The sequence below is a fragment of the Phacochoerus africanus genome, chromosome 6 (assembly GCF_016906955.1).
Source record: "Phacochoerus africanus isolate WHEZ1 chromosome 6, ROS_Pafr_v1, whole genome shotgun sequence".
Lineage (NCBI taxonomy): Eukaryota > Metazoa > Chordata > Mammalia > Artiodactyla > Suidae > Phacochoerus > Phacochoerus africanus.
This window is the reverse complement of record NC_062549.1, coordinates 111,220,550-111,247,731: the sequence shown is the minus strand read 5'-3', so window position 1 is coordinate 111,247,731 and position 27,182 is coordinate 111,220,550. Positions and strand designations below refer to the sequence as shown.

The following is a 27,182-nucleotide window of genomic DNA, read 5'->3' as shown; positions in this document are numbered from 1 at the left end:
CCCATCTTAGCGCAGTGGAAACAAATCCTACTAGGAACCATGAGGTTGTGAGTCCTATCCCTGGCCTTGCTCAGTGGGTTAAGGATCCAGCATTGCTGTGAGCTGTGGTGTAGGTCACAGATGTGGCTTGGATCTGGCGTTGCTGTGGCTGTGGTGTAGGCCAGCAGCAACAGCTCCAATTCAACCCCTAGCCCTGGGAACCTCCATATGCCACGGGAGTGGCCCTAGAAAAGGCAAAAAGACAAAAAAAAAAAGAAAAAAGAAGAAAAGAAATTCTGGAGCTTTTCAATCCCCTCATTTTACTAAAAGAAACTGAGGCACAAGCATTTGACCAAGGTGTCCCAAAGCTAGAGGGTGGTGGGCTTGGAGGAGAAAAGCCCTGGCCTCCTCCCTAGGCCAGCCCTCTCACCACCAGCCTCAGCCTTGTGCTGCTCCAACGGTTGGCTCCCACAGTTCCCCATCCGGGGAAGGACAGAGCCGGCAAGAGGGCATCTATTCAGACAAGAGGCCCTGATGGAGCAGTCTAGGACTGGGGAACCTGTGTTAAAACTTGGCTCCACCCCTAGCACAGCCTCATGACCTGTACAAGTTTCACCCTCTCTAGGCCTCAGAAGCAGCTAAGTGTGTTTATACCAGCTGGCTTTGGCTCTGACACTCCTGGCTTACCTCCCCCAGAAAAGCCCAGGTGGCCTCCGAATTGAGGCTGGGGTCATCATTCTGCACTGCATTCTGCAGCTGGACCCCAAGGGGGGCAGCCTGATTAGATCACAGCTTGCCAAGGCGAGGGGTAGGGGTAGGGGTGGGTCGGGGTAGGGGTGGAGGTTGGGGGGAGGGGCTCAGGACCTTGCTGTGTGTTCCCAGGGAAAGGGAGTGTTTCTCTGGGCGATGGGGGAGGCTTTATACTATTGAGCAGGGCCATTTTAGCTCAGTCTGACCGAGAGCTGTGGAGGGGACAGCCACAAGGGCTCTTCTCAGCGGCTAGCAGCATCCAGCCTTTCTGAGAGGTGTGAGGTGGACACTCGGTCTGAGAGCCCTTCAAAATGTTTTGAAAACCCCTAAGCATACTTAGGGGTTACTGCCACCATTATTATCATTGCTGTCTGGCTTCTGATTAATTTCTCTCTAGACTGTTGTAGGGATCTGGCATCGGCCCAGGGGCAGGCCCGGGGGGCGGTTCGTTAGGGGCAGGGGCGTCTGGACTGCGGGAATTCTAGAGACTGTTGCGGAGGAGGAAGCTGGGCGGGGCCCACCTCCTTTGGTGCGGCGGCATCGCCACTTTAAGGCGGCGGCGGCGCGAGCAGGTCTATGGTAATGAGCCGCCGCCGCCACCGCTCTGCAGAGCTTGCCCGCCCGCCCGCCCGCCTGGAAGGCGAGGGAGCGTGGGGCTGGGCCCGGGGCCGCGGCGACAGCAGCGGCAGCGCCGGCGGGGACGCAGGGCACGAGCGGGCGGCGCGGGGCCGTCAGGGGCTGCCAGGTCCCGGCCAGGGTCCGGGTGCAAAGCTCCGCGGGCGCAGGTGGGCTATCCCGCGGGGGCGAGGGGCACTCCAAGGACCGGGGGACTGGCAGGGCCAAGGGCGCGGGGCCCGCGGGCGCAGGTGGAGAGAGCCGGGTGTGCAAGTAGAGGCGCCGCGGCAGCCGGTGGTGGTCGGGGTGACCCGGCCCGCGGGCCCGGCTCGGGGAACGGTGGGAGCCGGGGCGCGTGGGAGCGCGCAGCGCCAGGCCCTGTTGAGGCATTAAGGAGCAGGCCCTGCGGGGCGCACGAGTGGACCCCGGGGACTGGCGCCCCGGCCTGGGCATGAGGCGCGGCGGGGCCGGCAGGAGCGGGAGGAGGAGCCGCCGCCGCCGTTGACCCGGCCGGCCGGGAAGTGGGAGAGATGCGGAGCCCGGCGGCCCGCGCCCCCCTTCCAACGCCGCTGCCGCCGCTGCTGCTACTGCTGCTGCTGCTGCTGCTGCTGCGGCCACTGCTGGGAGACCAAGTGGGGCCCTGTCGTTCCCTGGGGCCCGGGGGACGCGGCTCCTCGGGGGCCTGCGCCCCCGTGGGCTGGCTCTGTCCAGACTCATCCTCGAACCTCTGGCTCTACACCAGCCGCTGCAGGGATGCGGGGACCGAACTGACTGGCCATCTGGTGCCCCACCACGATGGCCTGAGGGTCTGGTGTCCAGAATCTGGGGCCCACATCCCCCTGCCGCCAGCCCGGGAAGGCTGCCCCTGGAGCTGTCGTCTTCTGGGCATTGGAGGCCACCTTTCCTCACAGGGCAAGCTCACCCTGCCCCATGAGCACCTGTGTTTAAAGGCCCCGCGGCTGAGATGCCAGTCTTGTAAGCTGGTGCAGACTCCAGGGTTCAGGGCAGGGGACAGCTCGGCAGAAGAGTCCATGGGTGGGCGTCGGAAAAGGAATGTGAATACAGCCCCCCAGTTCCAGCCCCCCAGCTACCAGGCCACAGTGCCCGAGAATCAGCCAGCAGGTACCCCTGTGGCATCTCTGCGGGCCATCGACCCAGATGAGGGTGAGGCAGGTCGGCTTGAGTACACTATGGATGCCCTCTTCGATAGCCGCTCCAACCATTTCTTCTCCCTGGACCCAGTCACCGGTGCAGTAACCACAGTCGAGGAGCTGGATCGTGAGACCAAGAGCACCCATGTCTTCAGGGTCACGGCACAGGATCACGGCATGCCCCGACGCAGTGCCCTGGCCACGCTCACCATCCTGGTGACTGACACCAATGATCATGACCCAGTTTTTGAGCAGCTGGAGTATAAGGAGAGCCTCAGGGAGAACCTGGAGGTTGGCTATGAGGTTCTCACTGTCAGAGCCACAGATGGTGATGCCCCTCCCAATGCCAATATTCTGTACCGCTTGCTGGAGGGCCCTGGGGGCGGCCCCTCTGAAGTCTTTGAGATTGACCCTCGCTCTGGGGTGATCCGAACCCGAGGCCCAGTGGATCGGGAAGAGGTGGAATCCTACCAGTTGACAGTGGAAGCAAGTGACCAGGGTCGGGACCCTGGTCCACGGAGTGCCACAGCTGCTGTTTTCCTGTCTGTGGAGGATGATAATGACAATGCCCCCCAGTTCAGCGAGAAGCGCTATGTGGTCCAGGTATGGGAGGACGTGACCCCAGGAGCCCTGGTACTCCGGGTCACAGCCTCGGATAGAGACAAGGGCAGCAATGCCCTGGTGCACTACAGCATCATGAGTGGCAATGCTCGGGGACAGTTTTACTTAGATGCCCAGACTGGCGCTCTGGATGTGGTGAGCCCTCTTGACTATGAGACAACCAAGGAATATACCTTACGGGTTCGGGCACAGGATGGTGGCCGCCCCCCTCTCTCCAATGTCTCTGGCCTAGTGACAGTGCAGGTCCTGGATATCAATGACAACGCCCCTATCTTTGTCAGCACCCCCTTCCAGGCTACTGTCCTGGAGAGTGTCCCCTTAGGCTACTTGGTTCTCCATGTTCAGGCCATCGATGCTGATGCTGGTGACAATGCCCGCCTGGAATACCGCCTGGCAGGGGTCGGGCACGACTTCCCCTTCACCATCAACAATGGCACAGGCTGGATCTCTGTGGCTGCTGAACTGGACCGGGAAGAAGTTGATTTCTACAGCTTTGGAGTTGAAGCTCGAGACCACGGCACCCCAACCCTCACTGCCTCGGCCAGTGTCAGCGTGACCATCCTGGATGTCAACGACAACAACCCGACCTTTACCCAACCCGAGTACACGGTGCGGCTCAATGAGGATGCGGCTGTGGGCACCAGCGTGGTGACGGTGTCAGCCGTGGACCGTGATGCCCACAGTGTCATCACCTACCAGATCACCAGCGGCAACACCCGAAACCGCTTCTCCATCACCAGCCAGAGCGGTGGTGGGCTGGTGTCCCTTGCCCTGCCCCTGGACTACAAACTTGAGCGGCAGTACGTGCTGGCTGTCACTGCCTCTGATGGCACACGGCAGGACACCGCCCAAGTGGTGGTGAATGTCACTGACGCCAATACGCATCGTCCCGTGTTTCAGAGCTCCCACTACACGGTGAATGTTAACGAGGACCGGCCAGCAGGCACCACGGTGGTGCTGATCAGTGCCACAGACGAGGACACCGGTGAGAACGCCCGCATCACCTACTTTATGGAGGACAGCATCCCCCAGTTCCGCATCGATGCAGACACGGGGGCTGTCACCACCCAGGCCGAGCTGGACTACGAGGACCAGGTGTCCTACACCCTGGCCATCACCGCCCGGGACAACGGTATCCCCCAGAAGTCTGACACCACCTACCTGGAGATCCTGGTGAACGACGTGAATGACAACGCTCCTCAGTTCCTGCGGGACTCCTACCAGGGCAGCGTCTACGAGGATGTGCCCCCCTTCACCAGCGTCCTGCAGATCTCAGCCACTGACCGTGACTCTGGTCTTAACGGCAGGGTCTTCTACACCTTCCAAGGTGGCGATGATGGAGATGGCGACTTTATCGTAGAGTCCACATCAGGCATCGTGCGCACGCTGCGGAGGCTGGATCGTGAAAATGTGGCCCAGTACATCCTGCGGGCATATGCAGTGGACAAGGGGATGCCTCCAGCCCGCACGCCCATGGAGGTGACGGTCACTGTGTTGGATGTGAATGACAATCCGCCCGTCTTTGAGCAGGATGAGTTTGATGTGTTTGTGGAAGAGAACAGTCCCATTGGGCTGGCTGTGGCCCGGGTCACAGCCACTGACCCTGACGAGGGCACCAACGCCCAGATCATGTACCAGATCGTGGAGGGCAACATCCCTGAGGTCTTCCAGCTGGACATCTTCTCTGGGGAGCTGACCGCCCTGGTAGACTTGGACTACGAGGACCGGCCGGAATACATCCTGGTCATCCAGGCCACGTCGGCGCCCCTGGTGAGCCGGGCTACGGTGCACGTCCGCCTGCTTGACCGCAACGACAACCCCCCCGTGCTGGGCAACTTTGAGATCCTTTTCAACAATTATGTCACCAACCGCTCGAGCAGCTTCCCGGGGGGTGCCATCGGCCGCGTGCCTGCCCACGACCCTGACATCTCGGACAGCCTGACTTACAGCTTCGAGCGGGGGAACGAACTCAGCCTGGTCCTACTCAATGGCTCCACTGGCGAGCTGAGGCTGAGCCGGGCCCTGGACAACAACCGACCTCTGGAGGCCATCATGAGCGTGCTGGTTTCAGGTAAGGAAGGGCCCAGGTGACCCTGGGGTGGGGTCAGGGGGGTGGCCCTTGGGGGAGGGCCTGGGCAGCTGTCCCAGGAGGAACCGCTGAGCTGCCTCTCTGCCCAGTACTGGGTACTGGCCCAGCCATCGAGGGGCGAGAAGCAAGCAGCCTGGGAAGGAGCCCGTGGAATCCTGGCAGCTGGGCCGTCCTCGCTCACCACCCCAGGCCGCCTGGGCCTCTCCGGTTGGCTGCCCCCTGCCTACCAGCCTGTGACGTGGTGGGGGAAGCGCTGTGAGGCTGCCCTGGCCATGGCTGCTGCCAAGAATTTGGGGGGTGGGGGAGGTGCGTGGAAGACTGGGGTTCAGGAAAGCTGGGGGAGGGATGGAGGACTGTGGCCAGGAGAGGCCAGCCGCTGCCCAGCACCCTCCACCCCCACCCCCACCCCCCAGGGTATCTCTGTGATCTCACACAGCCTCCCACAGAGCCCAGGCTCTGGGGGCACGGGGTTGCTGCTGCGGGGTCAGGACCTTGCGGTCGGGCCCCTTCTGGTCCCCGGCTGAGCCGCAGACTGGCTGAGGGGGACTTTGTCTAGTACATTCTTTTCCCTCCAGGCAGAAAGAGCCTGGTCTGGCTCCCTCTTCTGAGCTCCCACAGGAAGTGAGGCCGGAGCTCATTGTCTCTGTCCAAACAGACCCCACTGTCGGAGGTTGTGGTTCGGGTCCCGCCTGGGGGAGGGGCTGCAGGGGATCCAGGGGCAGGCTGAGGCCTCCCAGGCCCCCTTGCCACCCCACGGGCTGTTCTAGATGCCAGGCTTTCCCTGTGGGCCCTGAGAGCCTGGGCTCAGAGGATGGGACGTGGGGACCACCACGTGCCTGGGAACTGGTGACCTCTGAGGGCAGTGACCCCGGATCCAGTGACCCCAGATCCAGTGGCGAGAGAACAGAGTCCTGGGGCGTGGGAGCCTGGCCAGGACCCAGGCCGGGCGTTCCAGCTGCCTGGCCAAGCGCTCAGCCTGCAGACTCCCAGGACAGAGGGCTGGGGAAGGAGGGTTGGGCCAGGGACCACGTTCTGTCTCTTCTGCCACCAGCAAGGAGGGGGCCCGCCCCAGGCGCCTGAGCCCCTGCGCCACGCCTGAGAACAGCTGAGATCCTCCGGAGGGCTCCTTGTTGGCTGCACCCTGGGGATGGGCGGGTCAGGGCACCCCCACTCCAGACACATCAGGGAAGGGGGAAGGAAAGGAGCCTGGCGGGCCTCACTTCCAGCGCAGGGAGTCCAGGCCTGGAGTGAGAGGCAGGCGGGACACAGGGCGTGGCTTCAGCGCCCCTACTTGTGGTCCTTTCTGGACTGATGCTCCCCCCTGCCGCACCCCTCAGGTGGCCATCACAGCCAAGGCACGTGAGCGTTTAGAGGTCGCAGAGAAGGCTCTGTGCCTCTGGAAGCTTCAGTTCTCCTCCAGGAGGAGGAAGTGGGAGCTGGAGCTCCCCTGTCTCGTGTCCTTCTCTGTGCTGGGAGCCAGTGGGAAGCGGTGGAGGGCCGTGGCCTCTCCCTCCTGTCCACCCCCCAGTCCACTCGGTGAGTGCACAGGATGCCGAGGGACGGGGCAGAGGAGGCCCCCCCCCCGCCCCCGCCTTCGTGCCTCTACCGGGCAAAGCCCCAGACCGCAGCCCCCCAGAATAGAGGGGGCAGCCTCGGCTGGCCCTCCGGCCCTAGCCCCACCCTCTCCCCTCGGCCCTGACCCTTGGAGGCAGTCACCACGGCAACCCCAAAGTTCAGGGAGGCTGGGGTGAGAGGGATCGACTCCCACTGCCCCTTTGTTTTCCTTCTCTTGTTCTTTGTCTCTTCTTTCTTTCCCGCCTCTGCCCCCGGGGGCCCTTCTGCTGGACCCCCTCCACTGCCCTCTCCCCATCTCCTGTGTGACTCTCTCCTCCTTTCCCACTTTCTCCACTGCTGGCTCTTTTCCTGGGCCTTTGTCTTCCCCTGTTTGGTCTCTGTGCTTATGCCTCTCTGATTTCCCCCTCTCTTTTTTGCAGCGGCTGCAGCTGCCCCAGCCTGGGCTGCATGGCTCTCCTGAAGCCTGAGTTCCCCCTGCCTTTTCTTCCTCTGTTAAGACACGCAGGGGCTCCTGTCCATGGCATGGTCAGCCCCGGGAGTGGCAGACCCCCTCCAGGCCTACAACTTCCACTGGCACATCTGCCAGGGGAAGGGAGGCTTGGAATCCGATTCTGCCACAGTCTGGGATGTGGAACTTTTCCAGGTGTGGCTGGCTGGGCTCTGGGCACAGACGGTGTTTCCTGGGGTCAGGGCCCACCCCAGCCTTTTTTCTGTCCAGGAGGATGGCTCACGCAATGCACTCCCCACCCCTGTTCCCACCATCTTCTTTGCACCTGAGGGGTGACCCAGGTCAAGGCAGGGGAGAGGAACAAAGAGGCAGGAGAGAGCAGTGGGTTGACTGCTGGGAGGGGGGACAATAGCTGAGGGGCAGGTGGCCACAGATGGTGGACAGATGGGAAGCAACAGAGACACTGGGCGAGGGGCATAGGCGGGGCCTGGGACAGCAGAGGGGGGACGTGGGGAGGAGTGCTTGTTCCTAGGGCTGAGGGGTGATGAGGTTTCTGTGGCTCGTTGGCCTTGACTGCCGCCTCCCCTCCCCAATCAGTTAGGAGTACTCTGTGTGGACGCTTAGGCCGCTTTCTACCCAGAGGGACTATCCCACTCAGGATTGGCTGGGCACCAGGTAAACAGGAGTCCTGTGCCAGCTCCATACCTCAGTGCAAGGGGGGGTCTGAAGAAGGGAGAAAAGGAGAGCCTGAGGTCATCAATCTGGGGGGGCTTCCTGGAAAAGGTGAATTTAGGGCAGTTTAGAAAACTAGGACTATGGGCCGGTATCTGCAGAGGCCAGGTAGGAAGGAACAGCCTGTGCGGTATCTGGGTATCTGCAAGTCAAGAGAAGGAGGAGCAGAAGTGGGTGACGACAAAACAGGCTTGCTGCTGGGAGCAGGCGGGCCTCGGCGTTCTCAGACCATGAGGCTGGAGGGCAGGTGCGCGGTGGGCCGCGGTCATGGCTGGGACAGGTGTTGGGCTTCGGCCTTCCCAGGCTCAACTGAGCCACCAGTGCCGTCGACGCCTCCAGGAGATGTGACAAAGACGTGGAATCTATTCCTAGATCCCTCTCCTACTCCCATCCCACCCCAGAAACACCAACTCCTGCCCCATTCCTGCCAGGGTGTCCTCCTTTTTCATAGCTGCTTAGGCTCCTCCTGCTGTTTGTGAAGCTCATTTCTTCATTATGGAGACCAAACAGATTCTCATGAACATCTTAGTATTGACTGAACACCTACTATGTGTAGGACACTGTAGTAAATAAAAAATGAGTGTCCCTTGTAGCCCTGCCGAGCCATTTCCCTCTTCCCTTGGCCTCTAGTTTTCATTTTCAGCTGAGTAAAATCCATTGCCATGTATTTGTGCATTCAGGTGTACATGGTATTTCTAGGCTTAGGGTGTGTGGGTGGAGTGAGACACCGGCAAGTGCATACTTAGCTGTTCATAAGTGAGTGTGTGGCCTGAGGGTGTGCCAGGCTGTAATTTGGCGAGCCAAGTGGGCGATGAGGTGCTGGAGGGCCTAGGGCTGGAGGAGGGGTCAGCCCTGTGGGGCTCTGTCTGGGCAGCAGGATGGAGAGCTGCCCAGGCCCTTCCATCTCTGGTCCCTCGAACCCCGCAGCAGCAGGGCAGTGGGTGGTGCTTCCACCGGTAAGGTGGCTCAGCTGGATTTCCTGGGGTGGGGCCCCCCGGCTACCCTCAGCAGCCCAGAGAGTTGGGCGGGAAGAATGCTTTGTGTGGGGCGTTGCCATGGGGATAGCGGGCCTGTGCCCAAGCAGCCATGGGACTCAGTGGGAGGAGGACTGGGTGGCCCAGTGACCCAGTTCACCCCCCACTCTGCCGCAGTGGGGGAAAGGGGAACACGGCCAGGGTCAGGGTTGTGGTAGCTGAGATACAGAGGCTGAGGGAGCAGGAAGATTATGTTTGTGGATCTCTCATGCTCTGGGCCCTACAGAGAGGTAAGAAACAGGCAAAATGGGACTCTTGTGTAGGGAAATTTGCCAAGAATGGTATAATGGAATAGAACCTGTGGCTTTGGCAGGAAAAGGTGCATAGACTTAAAAGATGTGCCCAGGGAGTTCCCATCATGGCTCAACAGTTAATAAACCCGACTAGCATCCATGAGGATGCAGGTGCGATCCCTGACCTTGGTCGGTGGGTTAAGGATCTGGCATTGCTGTGAAGTGTGGTGTTGCTGTGACTGTAGCAAAGGCTGGTAGCTACAGCTCCGACTGGAACCCTAGCCTGGGAACCTCCATATGCAAAAAAAAAAAAAAAATAGATGTGCCCAGAAGTTCCCGCTGTGGCACAACGGGAGATTGGTGGCGTCTTGGGAGCACATTCCATCTCTGGCAAGCACGGTGGATTAAGGTTCCTGCGTCACAGCCAACTTTGGCTTAGGTCACGACTGCAGCTCAGATCTGAGCCCTGGCTGGGGAACTCCACATGCCAAGAGGCGGCCAAAAATGAAAAACAAACGAACAAACAAAAAACCAGATGTGCCCATGTTACACAGCAGAGGGTTTCTGGAAAGTATGCAATGAGGACTTCTGCAATCAACCCCCTTAAGTGCGAATGGGGGCTGAGTCCTCAAGGAGTGACTGTCCCACGGGTGACATACACATACCTCCTAGGACACCATTATGCCAGTCAGAAAACAGGACGCCTTCTTGGCAACTGGGCAGTGCAGGAGCCTGCAGGGGATTTCGGCCCACACGCTCTCCCTCCCCCGGGTGCTCCTGCCTCGGCCGGGTCTCTGGCACCCCTGCCCTCCCTGGGTCCTAACCATCTGGCCTCTCCGCAGATGGCGTGCACAGTGTGACCGCCCAGTGCGCCCTGCGAGTCACCATCATCACCGACGAGATGCTCACGCACAGCATCACGCTGCGCCTGGAGGACATGTCTCCCGAGCGCTTCCTGTCGCCGCTTCTGGGTCTTTTCATCCAGGCCGTGGCCGCCACGCTGGCCACACCCCCAGACCACGTGGTGGTCTTCAACGTGCAGCGGGACACGGACGCCCCCGGCGGCCACATCCTCAACGTGAGCCTGTCGGTGGGCCAGCCGCCAGGGCCCGGGGGCGGGCCCCCCTTCCTGCCCTCGGAGGACCTGCAGGAGCGCCTGTACCTCAACCGCAGCCTGCTGACGGCCATCTCCGCGCAGCGCGTGCTGCCCTTCGACGACAACATCTGCCTGCGCGAGCCCTGCGAGAACTACATGCGCTGCGTGTCGGTCCTGCGCTTCGACTCCTCGGCGCCCTTCATCTCCTCCTCCTCCGTGCTCTTCCGGCCCATCCACCCGGTCGGGGGGCTGCGCTGCCGGTGCCCGCCAGGCTTCACCGGTGACTACTGCGAGACGGAAGTGGACCTCTGCTACTCGCGGCCCTGCGCCCCCCACGGGCGCTGCCGAAGCCGTGAGGGCGGCTACACCTGCCTCTGCCGAGAGGGCTACACGGGTGAGCTTTCAAAGAGGGAGGGGTCCCCCCAGGGGTGGTCCAGAGGGCTGACACTGTGGTGCCAGCACAATCGGGCTAAAGACAGGAGTGGCCGTGTTCCTTTCTGGAGGAAGGTACAGAGTACACTGGGCGCCCACCAGTCCCACTTGCTCTTTCACACCAGCCACCTATTAGGGAAGGCAGAAGGGGGAGCCCTTCTCTGCCACCTATCTGCCCCCACCGCAGGGGCTGTAACTGAGGTCAGCCCTAGCCTTCGAGCCAACCTGCTTGCATTTGTATCTCAAGCTTGGACAAGAGTTGCTGTGTGACCTTGGGCAAGTTACCTAACCTCTCTGTGCCTTAGTATTTTTAAATGGAGATAATGAATCTACTTACATCATAAGGTGGTTGTGAAGATGAAATTAATTAACTTAACCTGTGTAAAGAGCTGGCCTGGAGGAAGCGTTGGCTGTGATTTAAGGGCAGGCTGAGATCAGGTGACTTGCTCACAGCTGGTTTAGGGGTGATGCTGGGCCTCATACTGCTCTCTCCCCACTGCTGAGTGAATTACCTTTCTGGGCTGCCACAAGTGCTTTTCTCCCGCCTGTTGAGGGGAAGGCACGGGAGAGCTGGGGAAACTGGAGGGGTTTGGGTGTGGGCATAGGGGTGTTTCAGAAGATCCCTGCACCTGTGTGACCCGAGCAGAATAGCCCCACCCCCACCCAGGTCTGTGAAACAGGGTCCTGACCAAGAGGCCTTCCTTTTTTGGCCTGATTTACGCATCCTGTTCCCAGCCTCTCCCTGGGATGCTCCTTGCCTCTGCTTTGTGTTCCTGATTGCCCTCCGGATACCCCCTCCTCTCCTCCATGGGCCCTTCCTTCCCAGATGCCTTAGGCCTGGTTCACTCTCTCCCAGAGCCATGTCCACTGGCTCTGCCAGCAGTGGTAGGCAGGCTCCACTGCCTTCCCTGCTGCATCTTCCTGCCCAGAACTTGCCAGACTTGACTCCTCTCAGCTGCTGCTGGTGGAGGGGGCTGGGGGGAGGGGAGGGAAGTCTTTGTCCAGGAGGATGGGGTTGGGGGGTGCTTAGAGTAGGCGAACAACAGTTTCCATGGAAACAAGAGCCAGTCACTAGGCACTGGAGCTGAGAACCTATCTCTAGAATCTGGGAATGGGGAGGGAGAGAAAGGGGTGGATTTTTCCATCTGATCTTGCTGGAATTTTTAGCTCCTCCTTGGACTCCTACTCTGCTCCTAGGCTTGGGCCCCTACTCTCTCAGCATCTCCCAGGTGCACCCAGGTCCTCAAGCTGGACTCCAGGGCGCAGAGTGGGAGTTCCCTGCCCCAGTTCTGGAGAGTCCCCAGCTCCCCGCCTACACCTCCCCATAACTCTGAAACTCTGACAAATCCAAGTAGAAGCCTGGTCTCGTCCCCAGGGAGGGAAACTGATCTTGGCGCCTGACAGGGACAAAAGCACCAGTGAGGGGGAGGGCGGGGGTGTTGGCACCAGGCCTTGTGCTGACCTGCAGGCTTTTCCCTCCATGCGTTCACCCCCGAAGGGGCCAGGACACTCCCAGCTTGCTTGGTAGCCCTGACACCAGAGGCCATGAGGACTGGGGCCTGGTGATCAGGGGTCTCTCGGGCCTGTGTTTTTGAGGCCCAAACAGGGGTATGGACAGGTCTGGGAGCTTTGAGGAACTTGCAGGAGAGCAGTATGTGGGTCTGTGGCGAGTCCGGCCCTGGGGGCCACGCACAGCACTGGGAGGGCGGGGGTTTCACAGCCTTCAGAGAAGACAAGTGCATGAGAAGTGGGGATGCTGGGGAGAGTTGGGGAGATTATGGGGGTCACACTGGGAGCAGAGGAGCCCCAGTTCCCCTCCTCCTCAGGCACTTGGCGCTCACCTGCCTTACCTCTTGCCCAGGTGAGCACTGCGAGGTAAGTGCCCGCTCAGGCCGTTGCGCCCCGGGTGTCTGCAAGAACGGAGGCACCTGTGTCAACCTGCTGGTGGGTGGCTTCAAGTGCGACTGCCCGTCCGGAGACTTCGAGAAGCCCTTCTGCCAGGTGACCACGCGCAGCTTCCCCGCCCGCTCCTTCATCACCTTCCGAGGCCTGCGCCAGCGCTTCCACTTCACCCTGGCCCTCTCGTGAGTGCCCTGGCGCTGGGGAGGGCAGGGGCAGGGGGGCCTGGGTGTCACCCATTCCTGGGATGAGGTGGGAAGTCAGGCAGCAAAAGTGCTCAGAACAGGTTGTTGGTGGAGCAGGGTCAGCATTTGGAGCTGTGTGTGCCCTCGGCCAGCAGGCCTCCCACACCAGCAGGGCCACCTACACTCCTCCCACCCCACACTCAAGGGTGGGAGCCCGGAAGCCTGGGTTCTGCTTCTGGTCCCGGGTTGGGCTCATCTTCCCCATTCTAGTCACGTGGTCTAGAGCCTCGGCCAAGAGTTAGTCCTCTGGAGGGTCCTGAGCAGGGTCAGGGTTAGTTAGGTGGCCGGGGTGTGGCATCCAGCATCCAGGCGGGTGCTCCATCCCCTGCCCCCATCCCCCACTCCTGCTAAGGTTTGCCACCAAGGAGCGTGACGGGCTGCTGCTGTACAACGGGCGCTTCAACGAGAAGCATGACTTTGTGGCCCTCGAGGTGATCCAGGAGCAGGTCCAGCTCACCTTCTCTGCAGGTGATCCCGGTTGCCCCGTGCCCATCTCCTAGAGGCCTCGTGTCTCTTGGCCCTTGACCCCAAGTCACACCCTCTCCCAGCCAAATCCGGGCCCAGCCCGACCGTGAGCACACCCTCCCCGTTCCCAGCCCTCATCTGGTGTCCCAGCTCACCTGGGTCCTTTCCCCAGGGGAGTCGACCACCACTGTGTCCCCATTCGTGCCCGGAGGAGTCAGTGACGGCCAGTGGCACACGGTGCAGCTGAAGTACTACAATAAGGTGGGTGTGGGAGGGGCAGCCAAGGAGTGGGCGGGTTCTGTCCTTGGCTCAGGCTCTCACTCAGACCCCAGGTGGCCCTGCCAACCCCTGGGCTGGTCGTGGCAGTCCTGGCTGAAAGCGGGGAAGGAGGGGGTGGAACTTGCCACCTTGCTGGGCAAGCCCATTCCCCGGGTGGTGTAGATGCTGCTTGTTCCTTTAGACAGGAACAAACTCGAGTGGACATTGAGGAAGGTAAACACATTAAGACATGCACACACATCTGTGTGCATGTGTGTGTGTGTCTATACACACGTGTACGTGTAGGCCCACACGGAGGGGATCAGTGTGTGCTAGTGCCTTCATGCCTGGCCCATGCACTGAGTGGCTCCTACCCACTCTTTCCCATCCCATCCCTGCCCTGTCCACAGCCCCTGCTGGGCCAAACAGGGCTCCCGCAGGGCCCATCTGAGCAGAAGGTGGCCGTGGTGACTGTGGATGGCTGTGACACAGGGGTGGCCCTGCGCTTCGGAGCTGTGCTGGGCAACTACTCCTGTGCTGCCCAGGGCACCCAGGGTGGCAGCAAGAAGTAAGCAGGGGCGAGGGGTGGTAAGGTGAGGTGCCGGGCCAGGCGGGAGGGAGGGTTGTAAGGGGGGCCTCTGGGGACCCTGGCATGGGAAGCAGTTCAGCTGGGGGCCTTCCTTCAGCTTGCTTCCCTTTGTCCCTGCTCAGCCCTCTGCGGGGGCTGGGGTCGGGGGTGGGAGCGGGCAAGCTTGGGGGACTAGAGCCGGGCCTTGTGCAGCAGCCTGAGGAGGGGTGGGTATCAAGGGAGCAGCTCCAGGTTGGGGCCCGCCTTCTCCTGGCTGCTCTGCGGGGCCCCTGGATCTCCTGGCCTGGTGGCAGGCCGTGGGGAGAAGAGCCGGAAGCCCCCCACTGTCCCTCAGCTCGTGGCCGTTTTCGCTCGCCCAGGTCTCTGGACCTGACGGGGCCCCTGCTGCTGGGCGGGGTCCCTGACCTGCCCGAGAGCTTCCCTGTCCGCACACGGCACTTCGTGGGCTGCATGAGGAACCTGCAGGTGGACAGCCGACACGTCGACATGGCCGACTTCATTGCCAACAATGGCACCGTGCCTGGTAGGGGAGCTGGGCCGGGCCCCAGTGCAGGGGGGAGGCGCTGTGCCTGGTGTGGGCCTCAGAGCTCCCTCCAGCCACTGCCACAGCCTCCGCCCGAGTGCCCTTCTCTCCACTCTAGGCTGCCCTGCCAAGAAGAATGTGTGCGACAGCAACACCTGCCACAATGGGGGCACCTGTGTGAACCAGTGGGATGCGTTCAGCTGCCAGTGCCCTCTGGGCTTCGGGGGCAAGAGCTGTGCCCAGGGTAGGAGCGCAGCCATCCAGGGCCAGGGCCCAGGAGCTGTCAGCAGTGCTGGGAACACACTGGCAGGGTCGGGGCAGGCACTGGGCAGGGCCCAGCTGAGCTGGGCTGTGGGTGGAAAAGCGTGTCAGGGCAGAGCCCCGAGAGGGCAGCACGAGAGACAAAGGGCCCAGTCAGAGGCAGGCCTGGGCACAGTGTGGGGCGGGCCCGGGGCAGGTACACGCTCAGGAGGGTGGGGCAGACGTGGAGAGTGGGCACTCGGAGAGGCAGTGGTGCCCTGCCTTCTTGGGAGCCACCACTGCTGAGCATCCTATGCCCTGGGTCACTCAGCTGCTTAACCCCTCAGAGTCCGCCTTTATCTGCCTCTCCAGAAATGGCCAACCCGCAGCGCTTCCTGGGAAGCAGCCTGGTGGCCTGGCACGGCCTCTCACTGCCCATCTCCCAGCCCTGGCACCTCAGCCTCATGTTCCGTACGCGCCAGGCCGACGGCGTCCTACTGCAGGCTGTCACGAGGGGGCGCAGCACTATCACCCTGCAGGTGATGCAGGGAGGCGTGGGGCTGGCAGGCCCTGGCCGGGCCTGGCCGGAGACAGCTGGGCAGGGCCTCTCCCCGGGAAAGAAAAAGGCAGCTGGGTTCCTTTGGTGGATCATTGCTGCCATCTGTTGAGCCCAAGGGACATGATGCCTTTTCCCCTCAGGCCTTCGCGGGGCTGCGGGATGGGTTTGGTGGCCCAGGAAGGTCAGAGGGCTGGAAGGAGAGTGGATTAGGGCAGGCCACTGACCCTCTTTTCTTCTGGTGCTAGCTGCGGGAGGGCCACGTGGTGCTGAGTGTGGAGGGCACCGGGCTCCAGGCCTCATCTCTCCAGCTGGAGCCAGGCCGGGCCAATGACGGGGACTGGCACCATGCACAGCTGGCACTAGGAGCCAGCGGGGGCCCCGGCCACGCCATCCTGTCCTTCGACTATGGGCAGCAGCGGGCAGAGGGCAACCTGGGCCCCCGGCTGCATGGGCTGCACCTGAGCAACATTACGGTTGGGGGAGTGCCTGGGCCGGCCGGGGGCGTGGCCCGTGGCTTCCGGGGCTGTTTGCAGGTAAGCGCCCTCACCTGCCTTTCCATCGGCAACCCTTGGAGGCCTGCTCAGCAAAAGGCCAACAGCACCCCGTCCCTCCCAGGGCGTTCGGGTAAGCGAGACAGCCGAGGGTGTTAGCAGTCTGGATCCCAGCCGTGGGGAAAGCATCAATGTGGAGCCAGGCTGTAGCCTGCCAGACCCCTGTGACTCGAACCCGTGTCCTGCCAACAGCTATTGCAGTGATGACTGGGACAGCTATTCCTGCAGCTGTGATCCAGGTGTGTCAGGGGTCTGGGGAAATGGGGCAGATTAGCAAGTGCCGGGGTCTCGTTCTGGCTCTGCTGAGTGGCTTGGGGCCTGTGACATCACCTCTCTGCGCCTCTCCTCCTACACGCCAGAGTCATAGCCAGCTGGTGTAAGGCTCAGAGTAGGAGGTGGCTGAAGGCAGGTTTGAAGAATGTGCCAGGGGAGGGTGGGGATTGAGCTTGTTGTGTCCTTCTGGTCCCAGGTTACTATGGTGACAACTGCACTAACGTGTGTGACCTGAACCCATGTGAGCATCACTCCATATGTACCCGAAAGCCCAGTGCCCCCCATGGCTATACCTGCGAGTGTCCCCAAAATTACCTTGGGCCGTACTGTGAGACCAGGTAAGTGACCAGGAGCATGCAGCAGCAGGTCCCCGTGGCCACAGCCCATGTCTGCTGTGGCCCTCAGAGCATTGAGAGCCTAACCGCACCACAGCCAGGGTCAGAAGGAGGCAGAGGAGGGAGCTCACTCCTGCCTGGGCCCCTCTCTGCAGGATTGACCAGCCTTGTCCCCGAGGCTGGTGGGGACACCCCACCTGCGGCCCATGCAACTGTGACGTCAGCAAAGGCTTCGACCCAGACTGCAACAAGACGAGCGGCGAGTGCCACTGCAAGGTGACAGCCCTGACCTAGGCCTCCACGATGGCCTTGGCCTCTGTTCTTTATCTCCTGGGCCTTTTGGGGGGCAGTGAAGAAAGCCTTGCCACAGAGATCTGAGGGCTGTGTGGCTTTGCTCCGTAGGAGGTGGACCAGTGGCTGTTTGTGCACATGTGTCTGGGGTGTGGGGGTGCCTGGGACTCAGCCAGTGAACTCTGAACCAGCTGTCCTCATTTGCAGCCTGTTCTAATTGTTTGGCTCATTGATGGGTTAAACTCCAAATCATTAATCATTATGTTAAATATTTTGAATATTAACCATTCTTGGGGGGACGTGTGGTCAAGGAGCCTCTCCCCAGAGGGGTCACAGTGAAAGGACCCACAAGGATCCAGGGAAGGGAGCCTGAGCCGGTGACCACATCTTTCCTCCTCCCTCCCAGGAGAACCACTACCGGCCCCCTGGCAGCCCTTCCTGCCTCCTATGTGACTGCTACCCCACGGGCTCTCTGTCCCGAGTCTGTGACCCCGAGGATGGCCAGTGTCCATGCAAGCCAGGTGTCATTGGGCGTCAGTGTGACCGCTGTGACAACCCTTTTGCTGAGGTTACCACCAACGGCTGTGAAGGTGGGGCTTCCCAGTGTGGGCCAGGCCCTGGTGTGCCAGGGAGGCCAGGGGCAAGGGCTGGTTGCAGGCCTGAGGCTGCTTAGGGAGGGAGACGGAGCCTGGCTTGGAGCTGTAGGCAGACAGCTTCTCCTGTGACCGTGTGTGCTTCCCTGCAGTGAATTACGACAGCTGCCCCCGAGCTATTGAGGCGGGAATCTGGTGGCCCCGTACCCGCTTTGGGCTGCCTGCTGCTGCCCCCTGCCCCAAAGGCTCCTTTGGTACGTACTAGGGGCCTGGGATTGAGGATTTGGCCTCTCATCAGTGGGGTGAGGGTAGGGAGCCCTGGCTGCAAATCTAGGACACCACTTTCTGGCCTCCAGGTCCTGGGAGGCCTCCCTGTTCCACACTTCCTTGGCCCACCATTTCCCAGCTCACAGGGTTGCCTATCTGGAGGGTGCCTACAGCTGAGATTCTGGGGTTTTTTTGTCTTTTTGCCTTTTCTAGGGCCACTCCTGCGGCATAAGGAGGTTCCCAGGCTAGGGGTCGAATCGGAGCTATAGCCGCCAGCCTACGCCAGAGCCACAGCTACGCCAGATCCGAGCTGCGTCTGCAACCTACACCACAGCTCATGGCAATGCCAGATCCTTAGCCCACTGAGCAAGGCCAGGGATCGAACCCGCAACCTCATGGTTCCTAGTCGGATTCGTTAACCACTGCGCCACGACGGGAACTCCGGAATTCCGAGATTCTTAACCAAAGTGCTCAAAGCCGTGCAATGAGTGTGGCACAGGGCTGGGGACTAGAGCTTCAGAGATGAGTCACGCAGGCTTCCGGTCCTCAGCTTGCCACCCAGTAGGGGTTATGCCCCTAGAAAGACGGTCTGGGGAGCAGAGGCTGCTGGGTGCTGTCTCCAGGGACCCAGCCCCAGGGTGGGGGCTGGCGCTGGCCCTCAGATTGGTGATGAGCAGGGTTCAAAAGCACAGAGTGAGTGGCAGAGCGTGCAAGGTGGTGGCTTGAGGGGGCACCATGTCTGGGCTCAAGGAGATCCACTTGCCCTGGGCTCCTGTGGCCCTGGTTTCGGCCGACCTTGCAGAGGTTTGGGCTCTGGTATTCAGTGCGCCAACCTTCCTGTTCTCACCTGGGGTGAGGTCCAGGGTGGCAGGGCCCTCGTTTGCTTGTCTCCTGTCTCTGGTCCACAAGGGGCCCCCAGCAGACGTCAGCCTGGTCTCGGCAGCCCCCTGTGTCTCTCCCTGAGGCCCGGCCCTCCTGCTTCCCACCCCCAGGGACCGCTGTGCGCCACTGTGATGAGCACCGAGGGTGGCTCCCACCAAACCTCTTCAACTGCACGTCCGTCACCTTCTCGGAGCTGAAGGGCTTTGTAAGGGAACTTTCTCATCTCCTTGCTCCCTACCCCCCACCTGCCCAGGAGGACAGCTCCTGGAAAGGGGACTCTGGAATTCCAGCCCTTGTCTCCGGGAACCCCCACCCCTACCCTGGAGGCCACTTGTCCCCTTTCCTGAGCCCTTTTCTTCAGAGTTCTAGTTCTTCCCTGTGGGTACCTCATTGCCATCCTCCTGGGCTGACCCCTGTCCCTCCCTGTCCTGGCCCAGGCTGAGCGGCTGCAGCGAAATGAGTCAGGCCTGGACTCGGGGCGCTCCCAGCGGCTGGCCCTGCTTCTGCGCAATGCTACCCAGCACACAGCTGGCTACTTCGGCAGCGATGTCAAGGTGGCCTACCAGCTGGCCACAAGGCTACTGGCCCACGAGAGCGCCCAGCGGGGCTTCGGGCTGTCCGCCACGCAGGATGTGCACTTCACTGAGGTGAGGCTGGGCGGGGGCAGGGCTGGTGGGGTGGGTGGGAGTCCCAGTGGCAACCTGGGGGCAGAGGGGGGCACTCCCCACCCCTGCCTTTGGGGAGCTCCCAGCTGGCACGAGGCCTCTGTGAGAGCCCTTGAGCCATGGCCCGGCCCGTGGGTAACCTAGAGGGGTATATTTCCTCACCCTTTTCCTAGCAAGGGGCCTGGTCTGACCAGGCTCCGGGAGCAGAGGCCCTGCCCACTGTGCCAGGGCAGGGAGGAATCGGCTCCTCATACCTCTGTGTGGGCGCAGGCACAGGGCCTGGGAAGCTGTCGTTAGAGCGTGAGGAGGAAGGATTCCAGGGAGGGGCCTGGCGGTGGGGACCAGAAGGCGTGAGGCTGTGGGCACGGCCCACTGTGACCGTGCCCACCCCCCAGAATCTGCTGCGGGTGGGCAGCGCCCTCCTGGATGCAGCCAACAAGCGGCACTGGGAGCTGATCCAGCAGACGGAGGGGGGCACCGCCTGGCTGCTGCAGCACTACGAGGCCTACGCCAGCGCCCTGGCCCAGAACATGCGGCACACCTACCTCAGCCCCTTCACCATTGTCACGCCCAACATTGGTGAGGCTGCTGCGCCAGGTGGGGCGGGGAGGGGTTCATGAGTCTCTGGGAGGGCAGCCATGCCCGGGGCCTGCCCACCTCACCCGGGGTCTGACCGGTGACCTCCCCGCAGTCATCTCTGTGGTTCGCTTGGACAAGGGGAACTTCGCGGGGGCCAAGCTGCCCCGCTACGAGGCGCTGCGGGGGGAGCGGCCCCCGGACCTTGAGACAACGGTCATTCTGCCTGAGTCTGTCTTCAGAGGTCAGTGGGGGCCACGGGGTGGGTCCAGGCCAGGCCGGGGCGTCTGTGCAGGACCCAGCTGAGTGGACAGTGTCCCGATCCCAGAAACGCCCCCTGTGGTCAGGCCCGCGGGCCCCGGAGAGGCCCAGGAGCTGGAGGAGCTGGCACGGCGTCAGCGGCGGCACCCAGAGCTGAGCCAGGGTGAGGCTGTGGCCAGTGTCATCATCTACCGCACCCTGGCCGGGCTGCTGCCCCACAACTACGACCCGGACAAGCGCAGCCTGAGGTGAGTGGCTGGAGAGACGAGGACCGGGTGGGGGTCCGGGCGGGTGAGGCCTAGGGAGGGGCCAGGGGTTGGGGGCATCTTGGGGAAGAAGGGGGTTCCCCCCCCCCGACACGTGACTCCCATGTGACCGCTGCCTGCCTGTCCCCGGTCAGAGTTCCCAAACGCCCTGTCATCAACACGCCTGTGGTGAGCATCAGTGTCCATGACGATGAGGAGCTTCTGCCCCGAGCTTTGGACAAGCCCGTCACAGTACAGTTCCGGCTGCTGGAGACGGAAGAGCGGACCAAGCCCATCTGTGTCTTCTGGAACCATTCCATCCTGTGAGCCTGCCCTGCCCTGCCCCCCCAGGCTGTGCCCCTGGGCACCCCAGGCTCTTTGTGTCCTGACCCTGCCCCTCTCACGCAGGGTCAGCGGCACAGGTGGCTGGTCGGCCCGAGGCTGCGAAGTCGTCTTCCGCAACGAGAGCCATGTCAGCTGCCAGTGCAACCACATGACAAGCTTTGCTGTGCTCATGGACGTGTCCCTGCGGGAGGTTGGACCCAGTGGGGGAGGGGGGGGCGCAGAGCCGGGGTGGGGGGTGGGAGCGCAGAGCACTGGGTTAGGTGCTCAGGCCCTGCCCTTCCTAATCTGCCCTGCCACCCACCCTGCAGAATGGGGAGATCCTGCCACTGAAGACGCTGACGTACGTGGCCCTAGGGGTCACCTTGGCGGCCCTCCTGCTCACCTTCCTCCTCCTCACCATCCTGCGTGCCCTGCGCTCCAACCAGCACGGCATCCGACGGAACCTGACTGCCGCCCTGGGCCTGGCTCAGCTGGTCTTCCTCCTGGGAATCAACCAGGCTGACCTCCCTGTAAGATGTGCCTCCTGTGCTTGTCCCCAGAGCGCCACCGCCCCCCCCCCGCCCCCCGTCAGTCCCTGCAGCAGGGACTGATGAAGAGCCCATTGTTTCCGCCTCTCTAGCACCCCCTTACTTCCCCAGCACCCTAGAGGTACCTTCCTCTGGCCCAGCTTCCCCTGAAGCACCTCCCAACCCCCAGGCCCTCCTCCCCAGTCTGGTGAGAGCAGCACCCATGCTCTGGCTGTGCCTAGTCACTGACTGGGCGCTGCCCGGGCCCTCAGTTCGCTTGCACAGTCATCGCCATCCTGCTGCACTTCCTGTACCTCTGCGCCTTTTCCTGGGCTCTCCTGGAGGCCCTGCACCTGTACCGGGCACTCACCGAGGTGCGCGACGTCAACGCCGGCCCCATGCGCTTCTACTACATGCTGGGCTGGGGCGTGCCCGCCTTCATCACAGGTACCCTCGCCCCCTCCCAGGCCTATGGTTCCACATCCCCAGGTCCACCTTCATGCCCCTTCTCCTGCTCCCATCCCTGTGCCCCGGGGCCAGGTTCTCCATGCGTATCCCTGTGGTTGGACTCCGCTCCTGAAACCCCCCCGCTACTGGGCGTAGGGTCCCCCATGCTAGGAAGGGGGACAGATCAGGGGCAGAATCTTTCGCCCTCTGTGCCTGGCCCTGGGAGCCCCCTTGACTGCCTGATGGATTCTAAAGTCCCTGACCACCCGCTTCGCCTGTTGCTGTCCCCGTACTCCCAGGTCTGGCCGTGGGCCTGGACCCCGAGGGCTATGGGAACCCCGACTTCTGTTGGCTATCCGTCTACGATACGCTCATCTGGAGTTTCGCTGGCCCTGTGGCCTTTGCCGTCTCGGTGAGTTCTAGAGCGTGGCTGGAGGTGAGCAGGTTGCATGTGACCTCAGGATCCCCTTTAGGAATGGCTGAGGCCCCCTGAGGGTGGGTGGAAGCTGTCTGACGCCCTCACACTGCCCCTCCCCTGCCAGATGAGCGTCTTCCTGTACATCCTGGCGGCCCGAGCCTCCTGTGCTGCCCAGCGGCAGGGCTTTGAGAAGAAAGGCCCTGTGTGAGTATGGGGGGTGCGTACCTGGGCCGTGGACGGGCATCGGCGTGGGACGCCCCACGGCCAGACTCACAGCCCACCCCCTCCCCAGCTCGGGCCTGCGGCCCTCCTTCACTGTCCTCCTGCTGCTGAGCGCCGCGTGGCTGCTGGCACTGCTCTCTGTCAACAGTGACACCCTCCTCTTCCACTACCTCTTTGCTGCTTGCAATTGCATCCAGGTACCCTGCCCGTGCCCGTGGGAGCCCCGCAGAGATGTGGTGGCGGCGGGGAGACGAGTGGGGGCGGGAGGGAAGCTTGGCTGTGGGGTGCCTTCACAAGCCCTTCCAGACAGTCGCTGCCTCTTGCCTGTCAGGGCCCCTTCATCTTCCTCTCCTACGTGGTGCTCAGCAAGGAGGTCCGGAAGGCGCTCAAGTTCACCTGCAGCCGCAAGCCCAGCCCGGACCCTGCTCTGACGACCAAGTCCACCCTGACCTCAGTGAGGGAGCCAGGGGTCAGAGAGGGGGGCGGGGTCGTGCGGGTGGGGGCGGGAGGGAGAGGCCACAGGCCCAAGGAGCCTGTTCTGTGTGCTTTTCACCCTACTTTCTCTCCATCCTTACGTCCTTTCCTGGAAGGAGGGAGGGGTGGTGAAATGGGATGTGCGGCCTGGGAAGAAGGGCACCTGTGGTGGGGGGGTGGGGAGGAGGATTTTGACTTGAGATGGGTGTGAAGCTTGGCAGGTAAGGTGAGGAATTGGCCCAGACAGTTAATCGGGTCAGAAATGCCCACACCTGAGAATCCCTTGTGCCTCTTGGTAAGTCTTCTGTGTCTCTCAGGATGCTCTCAGGAGACAATTCTTTTTTTCTTTTTTTTTTTTGTCTTTTTGCCTTTTCTAGGGCCGCTCCCACAGCATATGGAGGTTCCCAGGCTAGGGGTTGAATCAGCTGTAGCCGACGGCCTACACCACAACCATAGCAACGCGGGATCTGAGCCACATCTGTGACTTACACTACGGATCTTTAACCCACTGAGCGAGGCCAGGGATCGAATCCGCAACCTCATGGTTCCTAGTCGGATATGTTAACCGTCGAGCCACAATGGGAACTCCTCAGGAGACAATTCTTGGTGCCATCTTTAGCCACCAAGCCCTTACACAGCCGAGTCCAGGGTATCTGGGGTGCATAGAAGTGGCAGAGCTATGGCAGAGCTGCAACCATTTCTAGGCCCTGCGACGGGGCAGCAGAGATGTGGGGCCTATCTCTTCGGTCCTGGGCGGTAGATCTCAGGGTGAGCTCCCTCGGCCTTCCACTTCCCAGCTTGGAGCCACCCCATCCTGCTCCCCCACTTACTGACCTCTCTGTTCCCTGCCTAGTCCTACAACTGCCCCAGCCCTTATGCGGACGGAAGGCTGTATCAGCCCTATGGAGATTCAGCTGGCTCTCTGCACAGTGCCAGCCGCTCCGGCAAGAGTCAGCCCAGCTACATCCCCTTCTTGCTGAGGTGAGCTCTGGCCCTGGGAGGCTTGGGAAGGGGCCAAGAGCACCGCACGTGCTAGACCCAGGTCAGCGGCTGCTGGGAGTTGAGTGGCACACGGCTGACACTTGACCTGGAAGCAGTGAGGGCCATGGGGAGAGAGGAGAAAGTAGGACAGTGGGCGAGGGGCCAGGCTGACACCTCCCGCATGTCTGTCTTCTTAGGGAGGAGTCCACACTGAACCCTGGTCAGGGGCCCCCTGGCCTGGGGGACCCGGGGAGCCTATTCCTGGAAGGTCAAGACCAGCAGCACGGTGAGGATGGAGCCCCCTGAAGGCAGATGGGGGAGGGGGTGCCTGGCTTCTGCTGAGCGTAGGCAGAGGTGGCGATGCCACCTGTGAACTCTCCCCACCTCCCAGATCCCGACACGGACTCTGACAGTGACCTGTCCCTGGAAGATGACCAGAGTGGCTCCTATGCCTCTACCCACTCGTCAGACAGCGAGGAGGAGGAGGAGCGGGAGGCCGCCTTCCCTGGAGAGCCAGGCTGGGACAGCCTGCTGGGGCCTGGGGCCGAGAGGCTGCCCCTGCACAGCACCCCCAAGGGTGGGCCAGCGCAGGGTTGGGGACAACGGGAGGGCCAAGGGTCTGGGGCTCCCTCCTGGGAGGTAAGACTAGGGCAGTGACTCTCTGGCCGTCAGCCTTCCCTGGGCCTCACGGACTTCCTTTCTCCACCAGATGGGGGCCTGGGGCCCGGAAAGGTCCCCTGGCCAGGAGACTTTGGGACCCCAGCAAAGGAGGGTGGTGGCAATGGGACTTCTGACGAGCGGCCGCGGGAGAATGGAGATGCCCTGCCTCGGGAGGGCTCCCTGGGCCCCCTTCCAGGCCCTGCTGCTCAGCCTCACAAAGGTGAGTGGGGTCCCTGGGCCCCCTCCCAGGCACTTCTGCTCAGCCCCACAGGGGCGAGAGGGGTCCCTGGGCTCCCTTCCAGGCCCTTCTGCTCAGCCTCACAAGGGTGAGTGGGGTGTGCTCAGCTGCCGGCTCCCCCATCAGCCACCTCACACCTCACATTGGCCCTGTGGCTGGTGGAGCTTTCTAGGGCGGCCCCATGCTCCTCACGACACCCACCCCCCGGCCCACAGGCATCCTCAAGAAGAAGTGTCTGCCTACCATCAGCGAGAAGAGCAGCCTCCTCCGACTGCCCCTGGAGCAGGGCACAGGGTCCTCCCGGGGCTCCTCTGCCAGCGAGGGCAGCCGGGCCGGGCCCCCTCCACGGCCCCCGCCCCGGCAGAGCCTCCAGGAGCAGCTGAACGGGGTCATGCCCATTGCCATGAGCATCAAGGCAGGCACGGTGGACGAGGACTCATCGGGCTCCGAGTGAGTGTGGCTGAGCGGGCGGGACAGGGTGCAGCCCCTCAGAGGCCCAGGCCGCGCTGGTCGGCAATCAGGACAGAAGGGCCGAGCGTGGCCCAGCTCCCCTCAGGCCACGGGCCCCCGACCACGGAGCCCCGTGGGTCGGCCCCTGGCCGGCATCAGGCCGTGGGAGGGAGGGTGGGGAGCTGGGGCTGCTCTTCTGTTTCCTTCTTCTGGTGAAAGCTTCTGTCTCCTCTGCTCCCACTAACCCTCTGTCTGCCTTTTCTGTCACTTTCCTTTCCTGCCTCTCCAGATTTCTCTTCTTTAACTTCCTGCATTAACCCTGGGCCGGTGGTTCCTACACTCTGAGGCTCCCTTACCTTCCCCAGCTGCACTCATGCCCCCACTGTCTTGTGCTTTATCCTGCCCCGCTCCCCCACCTGCCTGCAGCAGCGACGAAACGTCCATCTGAGGAGCCCGGGGCCTTGCCGGGAGGGGCCCCGACCCCCCCCCCCCAGGCCATCTAGTGCCAACTCCCTCCCCCACCACCCCCCTCACTGCACTTTGGACCCCTGGGGCCAACATCTCCAAGACAAAGTTTTTCAGAAAAGAGGAAAAAAAGGAATTTAAAAAAGGATCTCCACTCTTCATGACTTCAGGGATTAATTTTTTTTATACGCTGGAAACTGACTCCCCTTTCCCTCCCCAAAGAGGATAGGACCTCCCAGGACGCTTTCCCCGCCTCTCCTCAGTTTCCCATCTGCTGTGCCTCTGGGAGGAGAGGGACTCTTGGGGGCCTGCCCCTCATTTGCCATCACCAAAAGGAAGGACAAAGCCACACGCGCCCAGGGCGCTCAGCCCTGCGGGCTGCACCGGGCAGGCCTCAGTGTGGCGAGGGCAGCGGGGCCAGGGTGTGCCTCCCCTGGCCGTGCCGCCCTCCCAGGAACTGAAAACGCCCTGTCCGGAGAGGGGGCGGCAGGACTCGGCGCCCCCAGACCCCCAAATGCTGCATGAACACATTTTGAGGGGACCCCGCGCCCCTGGGCGGCGGCCGGGCCACCCCAGCCCCTCTCCTTTCCCGGACTCCGGCTGTTGCTGCAGCCCGGGTGTTTGCTCAGTTCGCTGACCCGAAAGTGCTTCATGTCCCTGCCTGACCCTCGCTGGGGACGGCCAGTCATGTATTACGTTGCGCTTCTTTGCTTCGTGCGGGTGGGACCAGGAGGAAGAGGACGCCGCCTCCAGCCCAGGTCCTAAGTCTGGGCTGCCAGGTCTTCTCACCCCACCTCGGAGACCAGACAAACCCCACTGACCTGCTGTGGCCTCTGAGATGCGCTCCACTTTGAACCGCTTCTTGGAATTGGCTCTCTCCTTCAAAGGACCAGGTCCTGTTCTTTGTCCCCCTTGCCACCCAGCTCCCGGCGAAGAGAGAGTTAATATATATTTTTTATTTATTTGCTTTTTGCGTTGGGATGGGTTCCTGGCCAGTCCCGGGGGTCTGATGTGGCCGTCACAGGTTGGGTATGTACCCAGCAGTCCTGGCGAGGGGGCCTGCGGCCCTTCTCCTTGCCCCGGGCTGTATCTCCCCACCTCCCCCTCTCTCCCGTTTCGCCAACCGCTATTCATTGAGTCACCATTTAAGCTAAGCATGGATACCAGACTTGTCACTGACTTTCCTCTGGAGCAGGTGGCTAGAAAAAGAGGTTACGAGCAGAAAAAACGTTCCCGTGTCTCATTTGTAAGGCTGGCCTCTGGCTTTTCTGCCATGGATCCTTCGCCTGGCCTCTCCCCCCAGCAATTCCTGCAAAGGATTAAAAATGTAACTGGTTTTTACTACTGATGACTTGACTTAAAAAAAAATACAAAGATGCTGGATGCTAACTTGATGCTAACCATCTGATTGTACAGTTTGATTGTTACTGTAAATACATAGAGTTTTGTGTTTTGTTTTCTCATTTTCCCATACTAGTGAATAAACTAGTTCTGTGCGGGCTGA

General features: G+C 61.9%; 1 protein-coding gene across 8 annotated transcripts; it reads left to right on the top strand.

Moving 5' to 3' along the window:
- Positions 1-1,335: 1,335 nt before the first annotated feature.
- On the top strand, positions 1,336-27,182 carry CELSR2 (cadherin EGF LAG seven-pass G-type receptor 2). Of its 8 annotated transcripts, none has more exons than XM_047785126.1 (34): positions 1,336-5,187; positions 10,070-10,717; positions 12,617-12,839; positions 13,252-13,367; positions 13,537-13,625; positions 14,033-14,190; positions 14,571-14,734; positions 14,853-14,978; positions 15,347-15,513; positions 15,779-16,066; positions 16,149-16,323; positions 16,554-16,695; positions 16,848-16,968; positions 17,390-17,573; positions 17,729-17,830; positions 18,836-18,930; positions 19,163-19,372; positions 19,786-19,969; positions 20,082-20,210; positions 20,295-20,475; positions 20,628-20,795; positions 20,881-21,007; positions 21,126-21,326; positions 21,596-21,770; positions 22,070-22,182; positions 22,313-22,392; positions 22,481-22,607; positions 22,742-22,864; positions 23,738-23,865; positions 24,063-24,151; positions 24,257-24,442; positions 24,575-24,745; positions 24,979-25,213; positions 25,503-27,182. In XM_047785126.1, exons 1-34 carry the CDS (start codon positions 1,875-1,877, stop codon positions 25,528-25,530), a joined length of 8,766 nt encoding a protein of 2,921 aa, XP_047641082.1. In that variant the 5' UTR covers positions 1,336-1,874; the 3' UTR covers positions 25,531-27,182. The 8 variants fall into 8 exon arrangements, with proteins under 8 accessions (XP_047641082.1, XP_047641084.1, XP_047641085.1 ...); XM_047785121.1 differs by having other exon boundaries at positions 1,438-5,187; positions 22,742-22,879; positions 26,409-27,182; XM_047785127.1 differs by having other exon boundaries at positions 1,438-5,187; positions 22,742-22,879; positions 25,901-27,182.